This window comes from Heloderma suspectum, chromosome 6 (genome assembly GCF_057233095.1).
Source record: "Heloderma suspectum isolate Gila_16-S chromosome 6, 16-S_ref, whole genome shotgun sequence".
Taxonomy (NCBI): domain Eukaryota; kingdom Metazoa; phylum Chordata; class Lepidosauria; order Squamata; family Helodermatidae; genus Heloderma; species Heloderma suspectum.
In genome coordinates this window covers 115,221,179-115,244,381 of record NC_139463.1, presented here as the reverse complement: position 1 = coordinate 115,244,381, position 23,203 = coordinate 115,221,179, and the positions used below count along the sequence as shown (strand labels likewise).

At 46.3% G+C, this 23,203-nt stretch overlaps 1 protein-coding gene across 1 annotated transcript; it reads right to left on the bottom strand.

The window, feature by feature from the left end:
* Positions 1-9,684: 9,684 nt before the first annotated feature.
* Positions 9,685-23,167, bottom strand: LOC146342648 (vomeronasal type-2 receptor 26-like). Its single transcript, XM_084807962.1, has 4 exons — positions 22,346-23,167; positions 20,129-20,356; positions 18,935-19,061; positions 9,685-10,586 (listed from the first exon to the last, which is right to left on the bottom strand). The coding sequence occupies exons 1-4, from the start codon at positions 23,165-23,167 to the stop codon at positions 9,685-9,687; spliced, it is 2,079 nt and encodes a 692-aa protein (XP_084664088.1).
* Positions 23,168-23,203: the final 36 nt, after the last annotated feature.

Sequence of the window (23,203 nt, the reverse complement as noted above, 5' to 3'; positions counted from 1 at the left end):
ATAGAGTTTTGCCAAGAGAACATGCTGATCATAGCAAACACTCTTTTCCAACAGCACAAGAGGCGATCCTACACATGGACATCACCAGATGGTCAATATCAAAATCAGATTGATTATGTACTTTGCAGCCAAAGATGGAGAAGCTCTTTACAGTTGGTAAAAACAAGACCTGGAGCTGACTGTGGCTCAGATCATGAGCTGCTTCTTGCAAAATTTCGGCTTAAATTGAAGATCGTAGGGAAAACCACTAAACCATTCAGGTATGACCTAAATCATATCCCTTATGAATATACAGTGGAGGTGAGGAATAGATTTAAGGGATTCGACCTGATAGACAGAGTGCCTGAGGAACTATGGACGGAGGTCCGTAACGTTGTTCAGGAGGCAGCAACAAAATCCATCCCAAAGAAAAAGAAATGCAAGAAAGCCAAGTGGCTGTCTGATGAGGCTTTACAAGTAGCTGAGGAAAGAAGGGAAGTGAAAAGCAAGGGAGAAAGGGGAAGATATACCCAACTGAATGCAGAGTTCCGGAGAATAGCAAGGAGAGACAAGAAGGCCTTCTTAAATGAACAATGCAAAGAAATGGAGGAAAACAATAGAATGGGAAAGACTAGAGATTTTTTCAAGAAAATCAGAGATCTCAAGGGAACATTTTGTGCAAAGACGGGCATGATAAAGGACAAAGAAGGCAGGGACCTAACAGAAGCAGATGAGATTAAGAAGAGGTGGAAAGAATACACAGAAGAACCATACAGGAAAGATCTGAATGTCCCTGATAGCCATGATAGTGCAGTCACTGAACTTGAGCCGGACATCCTCGAGAGTGAAGTCAAGTGGGCCTTAGGAAGCATTACAAACAGCAAAGCTAGCGGAGATGACAGTATTCCAGCTGAGCTATTTAAAATCCTAAAAGATGATGCTGTTAAAGTGCTGCACTCAATATGCCAACAAATTTGGAACACTCAACAGTGGCCACAAGACTGGAAAACATCTGTTTACATTCCAATTCCAAAGAAAAGCAATGCTGAAGAGTGTTCAAACTACCGCACAATTGCACTCATTTCACATGCCAGCAAGGTGATGCTCAAAATCTTGCTAGCTAGGCTTCAGCACCATGTGAACCGAGAACTACCAGAAGTACAAGCTGGGTTTCGAAGAGGCAGAGGAACTAGAGATCAAATTGTCAACATTCGCTGGATCATGGAGAAAGCAAGAGAATTCCAGAAAAATGTCTATTTCTGCTTCATTGACTACGCTAAAGCCTTTGATTGTGTGGATCACAATAAACTGTGGCAAATTCTTAAAGAGATGGGAGTACCAGACCACCTTACCTGTCTCCTGAGAAACCTGTACAAGGGACAAGAAGCAACAGTAAGAACCAGACATAGAACAACTGAGTGGTTCAAAATTGGGAAAGGAGTATGACAAGGCTGCATATTGTTGCCCTGCTTATTTAATTTATATGCAGAGTACATCATGAGAAACACCGGGTTGGATTAATGACAGGTCAGAATTAAGACTGCCGGGAGAATTATCAACAACCTCAGATACGCAGACGATACCACCCTAATGGCAGAAAGCGAAGAGGATCTAAAGAGCCTCTTGTTGAGGGTGAAAGAGGAGAGTGCAAAAGCTGGTTTGAAACTCAACATTAAAAAAATGAAGATTGTGGCATCTGGCCCCATCACCTCCTGGCATATAGAAGGGGAAGAAATGGAAGCAGTGACAGATTTTACTTTCTTGGGCTCCAAGATCACCGCACATGGTGACTGTAGCCATGAAATTAAAAGATGCTTGCTCCTTGGGAGGAAAGCTATGGCACACCTAGACAGCATAGTAAGAAGCAGAGACATCACCTTTCTGGCAAAGGTTCATACAATCAAAGCTATGGTTTTCCCAGTAGTAATGTATGGCTGTGGGAGCTGGACTATAAGGAAGGCTGAGCGCTGAAGAATTTATGTTTTTGAACTGTTTTGCTGGAGAAGACTCTTACGAGTCCCCTGGACTGCAAGGAGGTCAAATCAGTCAATCCTAAAGGAAATCAACCCTGAGTGCTCATTGGAAGGACAGATACTGAAGCTGAAGCTCAAATATTTTGGCCACCTAATGCGAAGAGAAAACTCCCTGGAAAAGACCGTGATGCTGGGAAAGATTGAAGGCCAAAGGAGAAGGGGACGGCAGAGGATGAGATGGCTAGATAGCATCACCAATGCAATGAATATGAACTTGAGCACACTCCGGGAGAGAGCGGAGGACAGGAAGGCCTGGCGTGCTATGGTCCATGGGATCATGAAGAGTCGGACATGACTGAACGACTGAACAACAACAAATGTATTAATTCTGCTCTGCAAGTGCCACAAGGGGCTTTGAATTCAAATCCCCAAGTTTTGTTTAGTTCAATGTAAGACAAGACAAGATGCTTTGGCCTTAGGGTTTAATTGTCAAATGTTAAGAGTTGTTGTTTTTCTGGATGTAACCAGTGACTGTATTTTAATCAAATATGCTTTAGTTTCAAGGACTGGTTCATTCTTTTGCAAATGACTGGTTGTCCACGCAGTAAATTGAACAGAACAAAATTTCCATTATTTTTATCTTTTTCTATAGGATACCAAGAACTTCAATGAAACCACAAACTCATTTTTTATTTATATCCTTCTACAAATTAGTTTCTCTCTGTTGTTCAGCTCAGGTCTCAGCACAATAATGTAGCATTTGGGGGAAAATATGCAGCACAGTAACCCAGTGCTAGAGGCCAAGATGGAGAATATCTCCACTGCAACCATGTACTTTCCTCTTGTGCTGAGGTAGGTTGGAAGAAAGGACAGCCACACACTGCAAAAGACCAACATGCTGAAGGTGATGAACTTGGCTTCATTAAAACTGTCAGGCAACTTCCTGGCCAGGAAGGCCACAGTGAAGCTGACAGTGGCCAAGAGGCCCATGTAGCCCAAGACACAATAGAACATGAAGACTGACCCTTCATTACACAGCAGGACAATTTCTTCAGTCAGAGAGTACATGTCCAAATCTGGGAATGGGGGAAACAATGCCAGCCACAGAGCACCAATCCCTGCTTGAATACTGGAGCAGGAGACGACAATAGAATATGCCAGCTTTTCCCCTACCCATTTCCTCATCTGGGATCCTGGTTTGGTAGCTACGAATGCCAGAACCACAGATACAGTTTTGGCCAAGATGGTTGAGAGCGATACAGAGAAAATGATGCCACAAGCCATTTGTCGAAGAAGGCAGGTCACCTGATGAGGCTTTCCGATGAACAGGAAGGAACAGAAGAAACACAAGAGGAGGGAGATGAGGAGAATGTAGGTCAGGCTTTGGTTGTTTGCTTTGACTATGGCAGTGTCCCAGTACCTAATGAAGATGCCAAGCACTAGAGCTGTGATCTGAGACAACCTAAGTACTGAAGAAACTGAAATGATGGCCAGTGTTTCTTCAAAAGCTAGGAAGTTTGGAATCTTAGGAATGCATTCATCCTGTTATGGATTTGGATAGTGCCCTTTTGGACAAGTGACACAAGTTTCCACATCTGAGAAACAAACATAGTATAATGTATGAAAAACGAAAAGAAATATATTCTCAAGATTCAGACAGCTGTACCAGACGTTCAGCTAACATCCAGTATTCTATGTTTTACAATGGGAGGATGCAAAAACCTCTATACAACATGCTTCATAATGAATGGATAGATAATGGCATTTCTTCCATGAATCACATGTGTCTTTGTTGTCATCTTGGATCCTTTCCTTTTTCTGTGAATCACAGCTATTATGGAATAAAATGAAAGATCATCCTGGTAGTAGTCTAAAACTTTGGGGGCCAAACAATGGTTATTTTTCTGACTCACTCCGGCTCAGTTTATTAGTGGTATTTTAGCACTCTCTTTTTTGTAAGTGAAGCTGGCATTTCATAAACATTTCACTTAAAAAAACAAAAACAAAAAAAACCCCTGTTTCTAGTTTTTTTTTTTTTTAATCTATAATTACATATTCTAGCTGTGGTGGTCTGCCACACGTATCACATTGCAGATGCATTGGTGCAGATGCATTTATTCAAATGGTTATTTAGATGCCCTTTCAACCTTTCCTCAAGCAACTTTATTCTTAGAGGGATGATGACTTCTTTCTAGGGATGGTGGAGAATTCTGCCATGGACTCCCGGAGTCCGTGGTGGAACGAAACACTTACCTCTGCTTCCCCGCGGAATCCTCTTTGGCTGGATCCTCCAGCTCTGGATTGCCAGCAATACGGCCGCCATGCTGTATCGCTGGCTGAAGGGGACTGACTGCGGATGCAAATGGCATCCAGGATGCCAATTGTGGCCGTAAAGGTCTTAGTTTAGGCTAAATGCAGCCGTTTGTGTCTGCAGTCAGTCAAGTCCCCTTCAGCCAGCGATGCGGCATGGCGGCCCTATTGCTGGTGCTTCAGAGCTGGCTGGTGGCTTCGTGGAATCGCCGCGGGGTGGAGCCACCTGAAGGGGATTCTGGAGGGAGGAATGGATCACCTCTCCCCTGTGGGCAGATTCCCCACAGACCGGAAGGTAGGGAATCCGCTCATCCCTACTTCTTTCCCATCCTGGCCTACCCATTTGCTTTTCTTTCAAGCTCTTTCATCTCACACAATCAGGATTCTGGTGTATCTAATTGTTCATTAACCCCTAGGTCCACAGTAATACTACTAATATGTCAGATAAAACATTGCTTTAATTCTCTCAAAATGGTGCCACAGCATCATCATGAAAAATACTCAAGCAAACTTCTGAAATTAACTGGAGTACATGGTTAAAAAAGGAATATCACTGGTTTGGTGGATGGTGTAGTAGCTTTGTCCCAGGACCTCATGTAGGGGATGGGAGGCAGGTCTGGCTTAGGGTCGTATGAGTTGGGAGGGGCGGGAGATGAATGAAGGGGCTTACAACCATGTCTCTATTTTTTTCCATTTCTATCAGTAGCTCAGCACCATCTGACTTTTCTATGGTTGTTGCTTGTTACTGAGCATCACAGAGCACTGTTAAACCCCCAGTGGCCTAGACTGGCTTGGTAGGTGGAGGCTTCACTGATCTGGAGATGAGGCTGTCATAGTTAGGTAACAGTAGGCAGTTTCAATACAGGTTCAAGGGAAGAAAACCAGAAATCAAAATATGACGAGAATCTTGAAGCCTTTTTGAAGGAGAACGGAGGCTTCCTCAGACCTACTCCTTCAAAGCCAAGGGGCTTGAAGGGAAAGTGACAGGACCTCCATGCGAGGCATGCCTAACTCACTTACACAAGGATGCAAGACCTGGGCATGGGGGTGAAGCCAGCAGATTTTGCTCAGCAGATCCTTGTGAGGTAGGGATGTCAGAGAATTCTGCCACAGACTGAAATGGGATCGAATTCCCTTCAGTCCATGCCACAGAATCCTCTGAGAAACACCACCACGAGGTCATGCAGAGCCAGCCGTCATGTGGCTTTTTTTTTGTCGTCTGCAAAGAGTTGCAAAATTTTCATAAATAAAAATGCAGAGTAGTATATTCTGATAATAAATACGTAAGTTTTTTTTAAAAAAGGAATGGTGCTCACCGCCTTGTTTGTGGGTGTTGTTTTTAAATTGAAATCGTCCATTTCCATTTCCTTTCAGCCAAAACACTTCCTCTTCCTAAAGGCTTCCCAAAAGAAGGCTGTCTTAGGTGTGCCTGAGTGATAAACTATTTGTTTAAAGCAACACTGTTTTAAAGAATGAAAAAACCTTTTAAAATTACCATGCCGGCCCTGGAGCCCTGCACGAGGTATTATTCTCCCTGCTAAGCTTTATATTTCCACATACAGCATTGTTGTTGATGTTGTGAGGCTAAAATGGAGAGGAGAACCAACTCTGTGCATGTCTACTCAGAAGTAAGTCTTATTGAGTTCAATGCGACTTACTCCTACACATGTCAGCACCCCACTTGCCCCCAGCTCAGCTTTGTATTTCCACATCCAGCTCATTATCAAACCTCCTGTCAGTTATCTCATGCATTTCCCCACCTGGGTCAGGTCTCTGTGCCACTTGATTCTGTCCTCATGAATGGTGACCCTTTTGCCTGGAGGAGCGTGAGGATCCAGCATTCCCACTTTGACCTTGACAGAGGACTTATTTGGGAAGGTGACGAAGTCTGTAATATCAAATCTCCCCTCAAATTCTCCATGTTCATTAAATGTAATTTCATCTCCAGCATTGAAGGTGAGAACTTTGGAAAATATATGTGCCAGGGAAAATGGGAGGATATGCAGTATTTATATATTTTGTGTTCTTTACAGATTTAAGGTCACCCTGTCGCTTTAGGATAGCCATAGCCGTGTTGGTGCCCTTTAGGTTTTTTGGACTTCAGCTCCCATCAGCCCACGGTAACAAGGCCAATGGTCAGGAATGCTGGGAACTGTAGACCAAATTTTCTGGAGGACACCAGGTTGGTGAAGGCTGTATAATGAACCTAAAATATATTACATATAAATTGGTTTGTTCATCAAATTATCCTTACAATTAAAGTCTCTTTGAAATAAACTCCACAAATTGTAATTCTTGTCTGAAAAAAGTGTACTTTAATATTCATTATACCAAACATGATCACTTTGTGAGCAAACCAAGTTATACATAATATAGTTTAGGTTCCTATTTTTAGACTGATCAAAGAGAACTTAGTAGCTCCTGAAACATCTGAATCATCCAAGAAACTAGAAGAAGCAGGAAGAATGGAGCAGAGGAAGACAAGTCTGCAGCATCTTTTCATGTTTGCTGGCAAGTTTAGGGAAATGCCTAAAGTGTTTACTTTCCATAGGGTAGATTTTAGGGAAATCTTATCTGAACAAAAAGGTATTGAGAGCTGATTTGGGGATGGCAGAGAATTCCACCGCAGACTCAAATGAGGCTGGACTCCAAAGAATCTGATCTCCAGATTCTGCGGCGGAACGTCACCACTTACCTTCAGCTCTGGAGGATTTCGTGCAGAGCGGCTCTCTGGCTCCCTATACAAGGTGATACGCTAATGGCGGCTGCCATTAGCCTATAGTGGGAAAAAGTACAGATGCAAATGGCGTATTGTACAGCACTTGTGGCTGTAAAGCACTGATTTTGTCCTAAATACAGCCATAAATGGCTGCAATGAGGTCAAAGTCAGGGCTTTACAGCCACAAGTGGCATCCAATATGCTATTTACGTCTGTATTTTCCCCCACGATAGGTTAATGGCATCCGCCATTAGTGTATCGCCTTGTATGGGGAGCCAGAGAGCCACTCTGTGACCTGCCCCGGATGCAGAGCAGATCTGGAAGATTTCAAGGGGCCCTGAGTGGCACGGATGACCCCTCTATGAACCCCCCCTGGACAGGAAAGTGGGGGGTTCATACATCACTAGATTTAGCTGGGGAATATTCTCTCACCTATTAGGAATGGTAAGCAACCATATTTAAGTAATGGTAATGGTAAGCACTTCAGCAAAGGAGATTGTTACCTTGTCGTGGTGCTGGAGCTTGAGCACCTCAATGACGTCATGAGCTAAACCATGAAGGGACACCCAAGACGGGAAGGTCATGGCAGAGAGGTCAGACTAAATGCAATCCCTGGGGAACGAAATGGCAACCCATCCCAGTATTTTTGCCATGAAAACTAAATGGATCAGTACAACCAGAGATATGTTGGTATACCATCAGAAGATGGGACTCCCAGGTCGGAAGATGTTCAAAATGCTACTGGGGAGGAACAGAGGATAAGTGCAACTAGCCCCAGATGTGATGATGCAGCTAGCAGTGATGATGCAGCTAGATGATGCAGTTTGTGCCTCTTGAACCACATGAGGGAGAATCCACCAGTGTGTGCGTGCATAACCAAGAAGGCCTGCTTATGTGCTGTTGTCTGGTGATACTTTTTTGGTCATGAAATGGCCAATAATGCTTCCTTTGGATGTCTGAGTGGTCGTTTCGGTGTATATTGGGGAAGCTATGACATCCCAGGAATTAGAACTGGTTTACGTAAAATCATGTGTGATACAATATGAAACCCAATATACGCATAGTGTTAAACAATAAATATATTAAAAATATTAGGTTGATTTGGTGCATATCAGGGAAGCTATCATAAGTATATCCTTGTGAGGCCTTTCCTAACCCATGTGTTGTGTTTTTCTGCTGTGTTGTTTTCTTTTGACCTTTTTTGAGCATTTATAATATTTTCTTAATAGTAATGTTACCATGTTTTCCAAAGTAATAATATTTTCTATATGAAGCAAATATTATTTTAAGCCTAGTATGTCAATAAACTAATTGACTTTTTCTGTCAAAATCTTGACTAGTCATGCTTTACCATCTGACATACTGGGTGGAAAACGTGCAAATGTGAACTCAGATTAGACCACCAAATTAACAAATGCTAGTTTTTTGGCCCCTCCACGAGGCTGGCAGCAACCTGTATTTTGACAAGAATACAGCCTATTCTGTTTGGGTCCCCAAACCTGCCAAAGAGGTTGAGATGTTTCTTCAGTTGAATTGTCTCTGAGCAGGTATGGAAAAACTAATTAATCAACTGCAGAGTTTACTCTCTTTTAACAGAAATACTGGCTTGATGGAATGATCACTTAGCCTTAATGTATCCGTGAGGTGAATGATAGGTCTCCCCCCATGTGGAATGATAGGTTCCACAAGGGTTTTTAACAAGAGCTCTGATTGTAGCTAGAAGCACCCCAAAGGCCTGAAGGACTAAAACTGGGGTTTTACCTATTTTAGGCCTGGTAATGAAGGTAGCGGCTCACCTCTGGATTAGATCTATTTTCCAGCTAACCTCACCGTCGCTTCAGTCTGCTTTTGAATAGATGAATTATGTGGCCAGATCATGTTCAGTTAGAATGGGAGAGAATATGACCCACATTGGCTTCACATATGAATTTCTTTTATCAAAGGGTGATGACGTGGTCAAATCGGTCATAAAGCAGAGGATAGCAGATACATCGTGGCAAGTGGATGCAGCCAACGTGGCTAATTGGAGATCAAATGAAATATATGCTGGATTGCCAACTACATTTAATCAGGTGACAAAATGTCTGGCCAACCCAAGTCCCTATACATTACGGGCTCTTATGATTAAATGTTGACTGAATTGTATTCCCTTGAGGGAAGGAGATGGAAAATTTCAAAATGTGCCCAGTCCATGTCGGCTATGTCTGTGTGGTTGCAAGACAGTAGAAGATAGAATTCATTTTGTGCTAGAGTGTGCTAATTATGATGATTTGAGACTCAGATATATTCTTCGACTCCTAAAGAAAAAGAGGTTGGAAACATGAAGGGATAAGGTACAGATGTTATTAAATGGATTGGATTATTATGCTGCTTTTAGAATGGCAAAATATATTAATTCTGCTCTGAAAGTGAGAAAAGGGGCTTTGAATTCAAACCCAGAAATTTTGTTTACTTCAATGTATGACAAGACAAGATGCTTTGGCCTTAGGTTTTAAATATTAAATGTTGAGGGTTGTTGTATTTCTGGATGTAACCAGTGACTGTATGTTAGTCAAATATGTTTTAGTCTCATGCACTGGTTCACTGTTTTGCAAATGACAGGTTGTCCATGCATTGAAATTGAACAGAACAAAATTTCCATTACTTTTATCTTTTTCTACAGGATACCAAGAAGATCAATGAAACCACAAACTCTTCTTTTATTTATATCTTTCTTTGCATTAGCTTCTCTCTTTTGTTCAGCTCAGGTCTCAGCACAATAATGTAGCATTTGGGGAAAAATATGCAGCACAGTAACCCAGTGCTAGAGGCCAAGATGGAGAAAACTTCCACAGCCACCATGTACTTTCCTCTTGTGCTCTGATAGGTTGGAAGAAAGGACAGCCACACACTGCAAAAGACCAACATGCTGAAGGTGATGAACTTGGCTTCATTAAAACTGTCAGGCAACTTCCTGGCCAGGAAGGCCACGGTGAAGCTGACAGTGGCCAAGAGGCCCATGTAGCCCAAGACACAATAGAACATGAGGACTGACCCTTCATTACACAGCAGGACAATTTCTTCAGTCATAGAGTACGTGTCCAAATCTGGGAATGGGGGAAAGAATGCCAGCCACAGAGCACAGATCCCTGCTTGAATACTGGAGCAGGAGATGACAATAGCATATGCCAGCCTTTTCCCTACCCATTTCCTCATCCGGGATCCTGGTTTGGTAGCCACGAATGCCAGAACCACAGATACAGTTTTGGCCAAGATGGTTGAGAGCGATACAGAGAAAATGATGCCAAAAGCAGTTTGTCGAAGAAGGCAGGTCACCTGATGAGGCTTTCCAGTGAACAGGAAGGAAGAGAGGAAACACAGGAGGAGGGAGATGAGGAGAATGTAGGTCAGGCTTCGGTTGTTTGCTTTGACTATGGCTGTGTCCTGGTGCCTAATGAAGATGCCAAGCACCAGAGCTGTGATTAGAGACAATAGAAGTACAGAAGAAATTGAAACAATGGCCAGTGTCTCTTTAAAACCAAGGAAATTTGGAATCTTAGGAATGCATTCGTCGTGGAATTTGTTTGGATAGTAACTTTCTGGACAACTGACACAAGTTTCCACATCTGAGGAATAAACATATATTAATGTATAAAAAACCAAAAGAAATATATTCTCACGATTAAGGCAGCTGTACCAGAAGTTCAGCTAACATCCAGTATTCTATGTTTTACAATGGGAGGATGCATAAACCTCCATACAATGTGCTTCATAATGAATGGATAATTTTGACATTTGTTCCATGAATGACACGTATCTTTGTTGTCATCTTGGATCCTTTCCTTTTTCTGTGAATCACAGCTACCACGGGGTGAAATGAGAGAATTTTATGGCATTAGTCCAAATGTTTAGGGCCAACATTGGTTTGCTTTTCTGATTCATTCTGGCTCAGTTTATTAGTGGTATTGTGGCATTCTCTTTTTTTGTGATTGTAGCATCTGTTCCACTCCAAAACATTGCACATTTTTAAGAGATCTGTTTCTAGTTTTATAAAAACCTATAATTACAGAAACTGGTTTTGCTATCATTGGAATTTTGTTTTGTTTTGGAGTGTTCTGCCATGCACATCACATTGCATATGCATCGATTTACTCGAATGGTTATTTTGATGCCCTTTCAACCTCTCCTCAAGCAACTTCATTCCTACAGGGATGATCACTTCTTTCCCATCCTGGCCTTGCCATTTCCTTTTCGTTGAAGCTCTTGCATCTCATGAAATTTGGATTCTGGTGTATCTAATTGTGCATTGTTCATTAACCCCTAGGTCCACACTAATACTACTATGTCAGATAAAACAGTCCTTTAATGCTCTCAAAATGTTGCCACAGTATCCTTCATCAAAACTGCTTATGCAAACTTTTGGAAGTAAGTGGAGTACATGCCAATAAAGGAATATCACTGCTTTGGTGGATGGTGGGGTACCCTTGTCCTGGGAGCTCATGTGGGGGATAGGAGGCAGGCCTGGCTTAGGGTCATATGCATTTGGGGGGGAGGGTGATGAATGAAGTGTCTTACAATCATGTCTCTATTTTCTTGTTCATTCCCATCAGAAGCTCAGCACCATCTGACTTTCCTATGGTTGTTGATTGTTACTGAGCATCATGGAACACTGTTAAAATGCCAGTGGCCAAGACTGGCTTGGTAGATGGAGCCTTCACTGATCTGGAGCTGTGGTTGTCATGCTTTGGTAACAATCGGCAGTTTCAGTGCTGGTTCAAGGGGAAGATAACCAGATATCAAAATTTGATGACTATCTTGAGGCCCCTTTAAAGGAGAAGGTAGGCTTCCTCAGACCTCAAAGACAAGAGGCTCGAGGGAATAGTGAAAGGACCTCCATGTGAGGCATGGCCAGCTCACTGACACAAGGATGTAAGTCCTGGGCATGGGGATGAGGTCGGCAGAATTTCTTCCGCAGATCCATGTGAGGACTGTGAGGGAACAATGCTATGCGTTAGACAAAACGTAGGCCTGGAGCTGGGGAGCTTGCTCAGAAAGGGCTGAATGAGAAGGGCAAAGCTTCAGTACTATAGAACGATAGAGCACTCCCATTGGAGGGAGTGAGTTTCTTATTATGTTTACTTTCATACTGTGGCGATCTCCAGCAAAACTGTTGCTCATTTGAAACTCCAAAGACTCCAGAATCTTCTCTCTTCCTTTGGGGTGCAGGTGCAAACACCTCCTTTAATCTCTTCTCCACAAAGGCCAGGAATGTTAATACCATTAATGGAAAGTAATTCTATATCTTCCTGCTCACACAGGAGCAGCTATGACTACTTCAGAATTCTCTGGTAACTTGACTTTTATTAATGCTAAAAATGCCCTAACTCCGGCGCCAGCTTGTCTGGCTGAAAGGGGGGGGCATTGCGGGCGGGTGGGGTGACAAGACGCAGGGGCCTCTGATTGGTGCACCCCAGTGGCACCACCATGCAAGGAGGGGAAGGCTGAGTTGCCTTAAACTCAGCCCCCCTCCCATTCTCAGCTCTCTGGCTCGACGCAGCTAGAGAGAGCTACAGCTCCGCCGGGAAACGACGAAGGACACTAGACCTGCTTCGTTGTCGTTCCAGCCACCTGGACTCCGCGTGCAATCTGCGCGCCCACAGCCTCGCTTCCATGCCGGCGCTTGCCGCGGCTCCGGGGTTGCTGGTGCACACGGAAGGGTGCGCGTGCTCCAGCGCGGCTCCCTCATGGCCGGCGCCTGCCCTGCCGGCGGGAGCGCTGGCATTGGTGGCGGCGTGCGCTGGTGCGCGGCGCCGGTCTCCGCTGGCGCTTGCTGCCCCCTGAGGGCCCCGGCACTTGCGGCGGCAGCGCGCCCACCCCCTCCTTCTCCTCGCTTCCCGCCGTTGGCTCGGCGCACCAGCCGCAGCTCCGGGTTTGCCGGCACTCGCGGCAGGGGCGCACGTGCTTGGGTGCTGCCCCCTCCTCGGCCGGCTCTTGCTGTGCCGGCGGGAGCGCCGACAGCTGTGCCGGTGGCACGCACCCGGGAACGGCGCCTGTTGTCCTGCTCACCTGCGGGGGCTTTGGCGCTTGCGGCGGCAGCGCCCCCGCCCCCTCCTTCTCACTCGCCGTTGGCTTGGAGCACCTGCCGCGGCTCTGGGTTTGCCGGTGCTCGCGGCGGACGCGCACGTGCTTGGCGCCGCCCCCTCCACGGCCGGCGCTTGTTGCGCCGGTGTGAGCGCCAGCGACTGCGCCGGTGGCGTGCACCCAGGAGCGGCACCTGTTGTCCCGCTCCCCTGCCGGGGCGCTGACACTTGCAGCGGCGGTGCACCCGCCCCCCCTTTTCACCTCCTCCACCTGTGTTTGCGGCGCACCTGCGCCGCCGCGGCCCTGGGGTTGCTGGAGCTCGTGGAGGGGTGCGTGGGATCGTACGCCGCCCCTCCAGCTGAAGCTTGCCGTGCCGGCTGGAGCGCCGGCGTTTGTGGCAGCGGCGTGCGCTTGTGCGCGGTGCCAGTTGCTGCTGGCATTTACTGGCCTTGGAGGGCACCGGTGCTTACGGCAGTGGCATGCCCACCCTGCCCTGCCTCCTTGCTCACTGGCAGCTCTCGCCGCCTCCCAGGAACGCAGGGTGCTCATGGCGGTGGCGCGTGCGTCCCCCCCAAAAAAAACTGACAAGGGGGGGCCATTTGACAACAGTATTGTCAAAATTGTCTGTCAGTCAGCAGGCTGCTTCCCGGGCATGCTGTTGCCTGCAGCATGGCGACCGCTGGGCCTGCCCTCATTCGTTGCCCCTGGGCCTTCACTTGGGGCTTCCACCGCCTGCGCCAGGTTTCTTTGGGCCCCTCTGCCCATAGGTTTGGTCTGGTTGGGGGAGGGCAATTGCTGGCTGGCGCCCCCCTTAACAAGCCTCGAGAGGAACAGTGGTAGGTGGCTGTATTGTACCTGAAACTCTCCCCACAACCTCAATTCAATCCTTAGGGATCAGTAATGACCCGGTGCTTGCACAGGAGGAACCTTTCCTTCCTTGGAGGGGAGTTTGCCTGGCAGCCATGTGTGGCCACCTCGAGTTCCACAGTGGAAGAAAAGCAGGATATAAATGAAATGAATAAATACCTAGGGGAAAGGAGGTGGATCCTGGGAAGGGGTGGGGCTTGGCCTTCTGAGGAACCCCAAAGGGCTGGATTTAGCCCCCAGACCTGAGGTTTCGTACCCAATTCTAGCCTTTTCTTCCTGTGTCTCTAAGGGCTGGATGCTCCCAATCTCGTCTGATCTCCAAAACTAAGCATGGTCAGCCCGGGTTAGGATGTGGATGGGAGACCACCTGGGAATCAAGCTTCCTGCATCGAGCTGGGGATTGGACTCGATGGTCTTGTAGACCCCTTCCAACCCTATGATTCCATGAATTAACTTCCTTGTTCAAGCGGCTCCCCGGGTTGCTGTTCTGGATCCCCCTCTTTCTAACAACATCATGCCCAAAGAAGGGACGAGGCAGAAGCACAGTGCACCTGGACGCCATTGAGGCCTCCACCTAGCCTTCGCATGCTCACCATGGCAGCGCACCGCCGCTGCGGGGGGTCCACCCTCCTGCGGCATCTCCGTCGGCAGTGATCCAAGCAACATCCTCCTCCTTGCTGTTTCGCCCAAGCGGCACACCACTGCTGGAGGTGGTCTGCCCTCCTGGGGTATCTCCGTCAGCAGCCCCGCAAGCGACATCGTCTCCCTTGCTCCCGGGGACCCAGACGTGGCTGCCCTGGATACTGGTGAGATGACTGCACCTCGCTTCAATTGACCAGATGGGCGACCTTCAGGACCTTGGGGTTGCCGCCTTAGCTTACCTCCCTGGGGTGGCTGTCCCCCCCAATGTCATCTCCCTATACGACGCCTGGGCCGCCTGCAGCTCCGTCAGTCACACCCCACTGTAGCCCCAGCCGCTTAACTCAGTGTCTTTCAAGGTCTGCTGGATTAATTCAGGATCCCTTGCCCTGCCCCCGCCTGCTCGGGCATCCACGTAAGTGGCATATCAGATCCCTACGCTAATCTGGCGAGTTGCGATGCCACTGGGGCTACTCCTTCTCGTAATGGCTTTCACCTGCGGAGGTGTGTGAATGGCTTATGTCAAGGCTTTCCGCAGGAGGGTCGCTATTGGCCCTTCTCTGCGCAGGGACCTGATGGACCAGGACCTTTCGCTCCAATTTTGACTCTTTCCCAGCTGGGTTTCGGCGACAGATCTGGCAGTGGCCACATTCCCCAGGCTATCTCCCACACTGGCCCTTGGCCTATTGCGGGTCTGGTGCTTCAGCACCACTGTCTGTGCTGGGAATACAGCCCCAAGGGTGCATACTCCCAGAACCTGTGCCGTTTCCGTCGTGAGTGCTCCTTTGTAGCAGTCAGCACTCGTGCACCTCTTGTCCAAAGCCTGGGGATGCTAGGGTCCCCCTTGGAAAGGCCGAGGCAGGAGGAAGCCCGGGGGCAGGCTACAACTCCCTCCGGTGGGCCCCAGCCTGATTAGGTTGGTGCTGCTACTCCGCCTTTTAAGATGCTACCCCAACAGGGGGAATGCATTTTACCTTGGAACATGGCTTCATGCCAGGTTTTAGGACCCCCCCCTTTTTTCTAGGTCAACGTAGGCCATCCTTACCTCGTAAGCAAAATTCCTCCTTGCCAGGCGTCGACAGGTTCGTGAGAGGTTCAACAAGGCAGTACTGGCGGAAGGGTTATAGCCCCCCCTTTTTCCATACCCCGATATCTAATCTAGGGATTTCCCTTCTCAAAATGGTGCCCAAGAAATCCTTTAGGGAGTTTATGCTGATTCGTAACCTCTCTTCCCTGAGGGCCAGTCCGTTAATCACGAGATCCCTGATCATCTGTGCTTAGTCCGATACATCTTGTCGATGTGGCAGTTGTCTTGGTCTGGGATCCCGGCCTCGGGTCCCTGATGGGCATGTGCTACATGGAGTACAAAGATGGTGGTCAATGTTCTGACCTAATGCAAGTATTGTTTCCCTTTCCTTTTACCTTGGTGTCCCTTAGCACACAAAAGGCTGAGGGCCCGTCTCCCACATCAACATTCGGTGAACCCAATCTGATACCCTTAAGCAATATTCTCGCCTCCCTCAGGACAACTTTCAGGTCCTTTGGGCACAGCTCCAAGCAGTTATACATCTTCCTAGGGTTTCTCTTTGGGGCCATGCAGATATTGTAGGGCATTTTCTTTTCCCAGGTAGGGTAGCGGCCCCTGGCCGTGCATCCTTGCGCAGGCTCAGTTTGGGCAGTGCAGGGACTGTGGCTGCCACACCATCGAACCAGGGTCACTTCTGCTGTGCGCACGTATCCGTGGGTATGGCTTCAACTTAGTAGGGCTTTAATGGCATCTTCTTCCGGAGGCGTGAGCCGCTCCTCCAAGCCGGACTGCGGATTCACTGGGGTACCGCCACTACCATGTGGGTTGCAGAATCATAGGGCAGGTCCGATTGTGCTGTGGGTAGTGGCCTGTAGAGTGGGGGGCCGCCGCCGCCAAGCACATTTTGGCTGACCTCATAGCCAAGTTTGTAGCCCCCCTTCGGTATGACAACATGACCACATTATTCATTCCCCATCCTCCTGAAATCGGAGGGTCATGTCATGTCTCAGAGTGTTCGCGCTCCAGTGTCTGTGTCACAACATCTGGTTCTGGGCCCGCCATGTGCTGGGTTAGGCAAACCCAATTGTCGATGCTTTGTCATGAAATCAGGTCAACGAAACCTGGGCCTTAGCCCCGTGGGTGTGTCCATTCCCAGATCCCATCCTTGCAGTGCTAGGGGAGACTGGGATATGGAAGCCAAGCATGCCACCCTGCATTCCATAGCTCCCAGTACAGGAGCCACCTGCGACAGAGCAGGTAGGGTGTGCCACGCCTTAGGAGCAAAATTTCAGTTATAAGACACATGGCCCTTACTTAGATCATTTGCCGCAGTTTTGCGTCTCCTTTAGGAACAAAGGACTATCTGCCAGGACCATAAGTCGCAAGCTGGGCGTTTAGCCTTCTGGCCCACAACAGTGGGATTTACTGATGCCATGTCAGATTTCAGGGTTTGGCGTGGAATGTAGGGTTGGGCACAGATGTTGCCTGCTTTAGTAGATTTTAGCCACCCTCTCTCCCCGGATACCCTTTTGGGGCTCTGGGGGTAATGGCCCTCCATTTGCGCTTTTCAGTAAGATGTTTTCTGTTCCACGCAGCAGCCTTAATGGCCTGCTTCAAGCCCCCTTAGGAATTTAGGGTTGGTCCGGGCTCCCAAGTCTGACTTGTCCTGGAGGGCCTGGATATACCTCAAGGTACAAGTCTGGCCCAATGTAACCCACTTACGCATTTGGAGATCAAACTGATCTGAATGGCGAGGGCACGGCAGTGGCCTATGGCCAAACGCAAGTCAATGGGTTATGCCCCGTTGGGGCCTTATGGGTATTATGGAATGCTGCGGGTCCGAGGAGGGGCCTCCGTTTTATCACTTCGATGGCTTGCTGTTGACATAATTGCAATTTGGGCAGTTTCTACATTAACTCTACCCTGCTAGGCCTAGGTACTTTTCAGTTCAGAACCCACTGTTTTGCATTGAAGCAGTCTCCATGGCAGCCGCTGGAGGTTTCTCTCACAGGCACATTATGGCAGTTTGAAAACGGGGCTTCACAGCGTTCTGGCCTGCGTTCGCGAGTTGTCTGCTTCTTCCTGACACAATTTTCGCTTTGCTTGCCCTAATGTGCCTATTCCTTAGACCAGCAGACTCGACGTACACCGGAACAGGTGCTCTTGTATGGGCACGATATGATGTCTTTGAGCTGCATGAAGGGTTTGTATGTCGATTTTGGATTTCAGCTTCTGTCACCCCGACACATTAAGATCCAGTGGCTTCACAGACGGGGCATACGGTGGGAGTCCCCCCTCCTCACCCTGTTCCACCAAAGTTTGTCAGTCTTCCTCCGCAGGTCCAGGTGCTGCACATTGAGAGGAATGACTTCAGCTGTAAGCCAGGCAAGGACCTGATCGAACAGGCCTTGGTTGAGGTGCAGGTGGTCCGGCATACCTGGCCGGAAGTAGCCTTATTGCATCTTCACTGCTCCCATGGATCAATTGGAAGGCATGGAATGATGTTGCCAGTGGCAGGGCACATCGGAAAGTGCACAGAGGAATGGCTTATGGCCTATGCGAATGGGGTGATGGATGCACCGCCCACCAGGGAATTCTGTGGACATGGAGGGAGCGTTACAGACAGGACAGTGTCCGCCTCTCTCATATAGTGAATAACATATTTCTGTCTGATCTGCAAAGGGGCCTGCGGGAAGTTCTTCTGCGCAGGTGGGGGGAGTTTCACAAGCTCTTGGCTTGTGACTCCTATGGTGGCTAAGATGGGCTAAACATGAAAGGGAGTAGGGATGGTGTACATGCAGAGGCACCTTATGGTGACAGGTGACGCCTGAGGCCCCCCGAACGGGTTGTGCGGCTCAGCAGGGGGATAAGGGTTGCCTGGGAGACCAACCCTACTCACTCACCCAGGTGTTGTGAGGCACTGGGTTGGGGGTGACACCGGAAGGTCTACCTCCCCCAGAAGGGGCAGTCCGGAGGGCTGGCGAGATCACCGCCACCCCTCAGGCTGGGTGTGTTTTCGCCCAAGAAGTGCCAGCTAGCTGCTGACATAGTTAGATGCCCGACCTAGTTACCCCATGCAGGTATTTCAATAAATGTGGCCCAATTTTCAACCCAAGCTTGTTGTCTGCATCTTCTTTAACCGATCTCTGCTCGCAATGTGTTAGCTATGTTTCTAAAACTGTTTCCCCAAGAGGGACAAGAGGAAATTTCATTAAAATCACATCTATAAATTTGAACTATAAATAAAGAGTTCAATGCACAATATATAGCATGTTCAAATCTCTCAAAACTGTAATTGACAACAAAAGATGGAGAAGGGGTGCTTGCAAATAAAATGCATCTTGTTATCATATGTCCTACCATTCTGGTTTGAGAACATCCCTTCTGGACATGGAGCACAATCATAGCAGCAAAATTTCTCCCCCTCTTTCTTTTTCTTGCTGTAACCAGGAGGGCAGTTGTCAGTACACTGAGAAAGAGGTGGCACCTATTCAAAGAGCTTAGTATTAAGAAAGGTTTGAGGAATCCATTTCACACCAGATAACGCGCCAGTAAACAGGAAGGCCAGTGATCCTGCATAGATGGCACATGAAGTAGAAGGAGTATGTCTTACTACGGTTAGTAAGTAAGAATACTATGGTTAGTATTAAGAAAGGTTTCAGGAATCCATTTTACATCAGAGAATGCACCAGTAAACAGGAAGTGCCAACTCCTCCTATGAACTCTAGAAGATTAGAATTTCCATTCCTAGTCTGATCAATGATACAACTACCTTAGAATTCAATTTAGCACCATTAACTAGATACATGTCTCAGAATTCAAATGAAAGTAATGATGGGCAACACGATCTTTTCTTCCTTCCACACCTTCTTTTTCTTACTGTAACCAGGACTGCAGTAGACATTGGACAGAGAAAGAGGGGGACCTATCCATCACACCTTCAGATCTTCTACCAGTAAACACAAAGGCTGATGACATGGAATGCTAGTTGTCTAAGTGCATCGGTGGTAAATTGTACAAGTTGTACAAAGCATCTAGAAGATTTGAATTCCTATTCTTAGGCTGGCTCAGATTTCTCATGAAAGTAATGATGGGCAACAGTGTGGTGTGGTGGCTAGAGTGTTGGACTGGGAGTCAGGAGATCCGGGTTCTAGTCTTCACCCAGCTATGCAAGCTCACTGGATGACTTTGCACCAGTCAGACTCTCAGCTCAACCCACCTCACAGGGTTGTTGTTGTGAGGATAAAATGGAGGAGGAGGATTATGTACATTGCCTGGGTTCCTTAAAGAGGAAAAAAGGCGGGATATAAATGTAATAAATAAACAAACAAACAAACAAATATCTCCTGTGTTAGCCACTAGACCATCTTGATCAGAACATGTCCCATCTAGATATTGCATTTTTGTTACCTTGTCTATTTTTATGTGGAATACCCACCATCCCTATTTCAATGTACTCCTTCCAAAAGCCATTTCCACTCTTTCCCAATACTATATTGCAGTGAATTTCAAATTAATGATGCATTTTCTAAAGAATGGCAGTCGTTTCCCCACCTGGGTCAGGTCTCTGTGCCATTTGATTCTGTCCTCATGAATGGTGACCCCTTTGCCTGGAGGAGCGCGAGGATCCAGCCTTCCCACTTTGACCCTGACATAGGACTGATTTGGGAAGGTGACGACGTTTGTAATATCGAATCCCCCCTCAAATTCTCCATGTTCATTAAATGTAATCTCATCTCCAGCACTGTTGTTGAATGAGGTGGTCTGAATCAGTGAGTGGAGCTAGTCGGAGAGAAAAAGAGAATCTAATGGTCAAAGTTGTGTAATATTCTCATTCAGATTGTTCAAATAGCCCACTATGAAAGGACAATATCCTCCTTTTGGTAGTAGATATAGGGAAAGTGTGACAAATAATCAATCACTGTAAATTCAACAGGTGAAGGCGTTGCAAGGAGAACTTGGGAAAATATATGTCTCAGGAAAAATGGGAAAGTATGCAATACTTACATTTGTAGTGTTCTTTACAATTTTAAGTTCACCCTGTTGCTTTAGGATAGCCATTCCCAAGTTGTTGACCTTCAGGTGTTTTGGACCTCAGCTCCCATCAGCCCCATGTAACAAGGCCAATGTTCATGAATGCTGGCAATTGCAGATCACCATTTCTGAAGGCACCAGGTCGGGGAAGGCTGCTTAATGAACATAAAATATATTATGTACAACTCGGTTTGCTCATCAAATTATCATTACAATTAAACACATGTGGAAGTAAATTCAGTAAATTTTTAATTCTTGCCTTAATAAAGTATATTTTAATATTCATTATGCCAAACATGATAACTTCATGAGCAAAGCAAGTTATACATAATATCATTTAGGTTCCTATTTTATGTGTGACCAAAGGGAACTTCAACAAATGGCTCCTGAGTCATCTGAATCATCAAAGAGACTATTAGAAGCTGGAGGACTGGAGGCACGGGAAGACTAGTTTACAGCATCTGTTTATGTTTTCAAGCAAGTTTAGGGAAATCCCTAAACCTTTTTGTGTTTGTAGGGTAGAGCTTAGGGAAATCTGATCTGGAGTAAAAGCTACTGAGATCTGATTTAACTGCGAAATATTCTCTCACCTATTAGGAATGTTAAGCAACCATATTGCCACATTTTACCATATTTGACTACAATAAGCCGACAAACTGCAACTGCGAGGGATGTACATTTTCATCCATGTTCTGATATGGTGACTTTATTGAAATGTTGGGAATCTTGGCATCACTTGGAGCATCCCTAAATGTCTATCATTCAAAGATACATTAGATCAATAAGTTTAATTAGGAAAGGAAGAATTAATGATGCTGGGAATCTTGCAGAGAGGTTTTTTAAAAATCAACCCCCTCATGTATTCATTACTTTCAGAAATATTGCTTCTCTAGCTTCTGCAGCACAGTTTTATTGCATGGTTTTTAGAAATTATTTGTGGGGGGAGGGATGAAGGCTGGGTTGCAAGTTATAAACTCTGAGTCTTGCATATTTTATTCATCCATTCAACCAGATTTCTTGTTAGTATCTAAACCTGTTTAATTTTTCCAGTTTTACATAAAAAACAAAACAAAACAGCCCTTGTGGAAAAAAAACAAAAAAAAAACAAAACAGTAAATAACTCGTTCTCCCCTGATTTTTTTCTGGTTGGCTTCCAAGACTTAACATCTCTAGTCTGGATACAACCCTCTGCCTGTCTGCTGTTCACATTTGGCAAGGAAGGGAAGAAAACTGAGAAGATGAGCAAGACATCCTGGGTGCTTTGTAGGGATTGAGAGCTAAACATTGTGCTACGTTTCAATGGATGGTGTCTGTATCTGTGTCCAGTTTTTATTGGAACAACCACAAGAGGAGGGGGAGTTTAATACTTCTCTCCCCAGATGCAGGTTCATCCTCCTTGTACTTATAGAATATGGATACAAGCACCTCATTGGCACAATTTCCTTTTTGCTGAGTCCTATAGCTGTGGTGTGGGTGTGGGAGTTCAGATAGATATGATCGGTAAACTCATGGCCTGGGAGGGAAGTATTAACCATACCATTCCTGCATAGGGAGTTCTAATAAATGTAAGTCCCCAACCCTGATGATAAGAAAAGGAAAAGAGATAGGTGTTAGCTATACCATTAATGAAACAGAGTTTAGCATTTAGAGGTAATTAGGATACTGACTACTGCATGTCACTCCACTGTGCAGCATCAAAACCATGATGTTTGACTTCTGTCAGTGAGGAGAGGTTACCTGCCAGGGTTCTACACTCTGAGCAGACAGTCTGACTCTGCTCTCCATTGTTCTGTGGTTGACTCTAGCCAAGTAGAAGGTGTTCAAGGCATGGGCCACAGTGTAGACAGCATTGTAGATACTGTAGCTGTGGCCGGTCATCCTCATTTCAAAAGCAACCCCAGGAAGGCTTTCTAGCATCTCCTCTCCAGTACATGTTCGAGCTGTGAGACTCGTAATTGAGTTTGAAAGTGAACAAGCAAATGCTTGTTCCCAGAAAACACGAACAAAACCATCTTCATTTGCCCAGGAAGCATTGACAAGCTCAACAAATTCTTGGAAGTCTTGAAGCTCCCTTGATGGAATTGTAAAGGAGATAGCACCATGGAGCATTTGTACATCCAATCCAGCATCTACTATAAAGGGATTTATATGGAATTCGATTTGGGCTGTCGTTATCCATACCTTTGCTGCAGAGAACCTCCCCTTATACTGAGAAAATATTAGGGGAATTATTCTGCTTCCATATATAAAATATTCCAACCAAACAATGGCTGGAGATTCTCCATGAATTACAATTGCATTGGCTTTGCTCTCCATGATAGTTGTCAAAACCTTCAATTTGTCAGAGATGATTTGAAGTATATCAAATATATACAGAGTTTTTTCAAACCTTTCTGTGAATGCTGAGCAGATTTTGTTCTGGAAAAGCAGAGGCTCCATGGTGTGCAAAAAATGATCTCCACCCTCATCCTCCGTAGCCAAGAGTCCAATCCAGTTCCATCTGAAATGCCAAAATAACTGGACAAGTCCTTGGTATTGAAGGGCTTCCTTGGGGGCCATGGAGTAAAAGGAAGGGAAATTAGCTTGATCATTCAC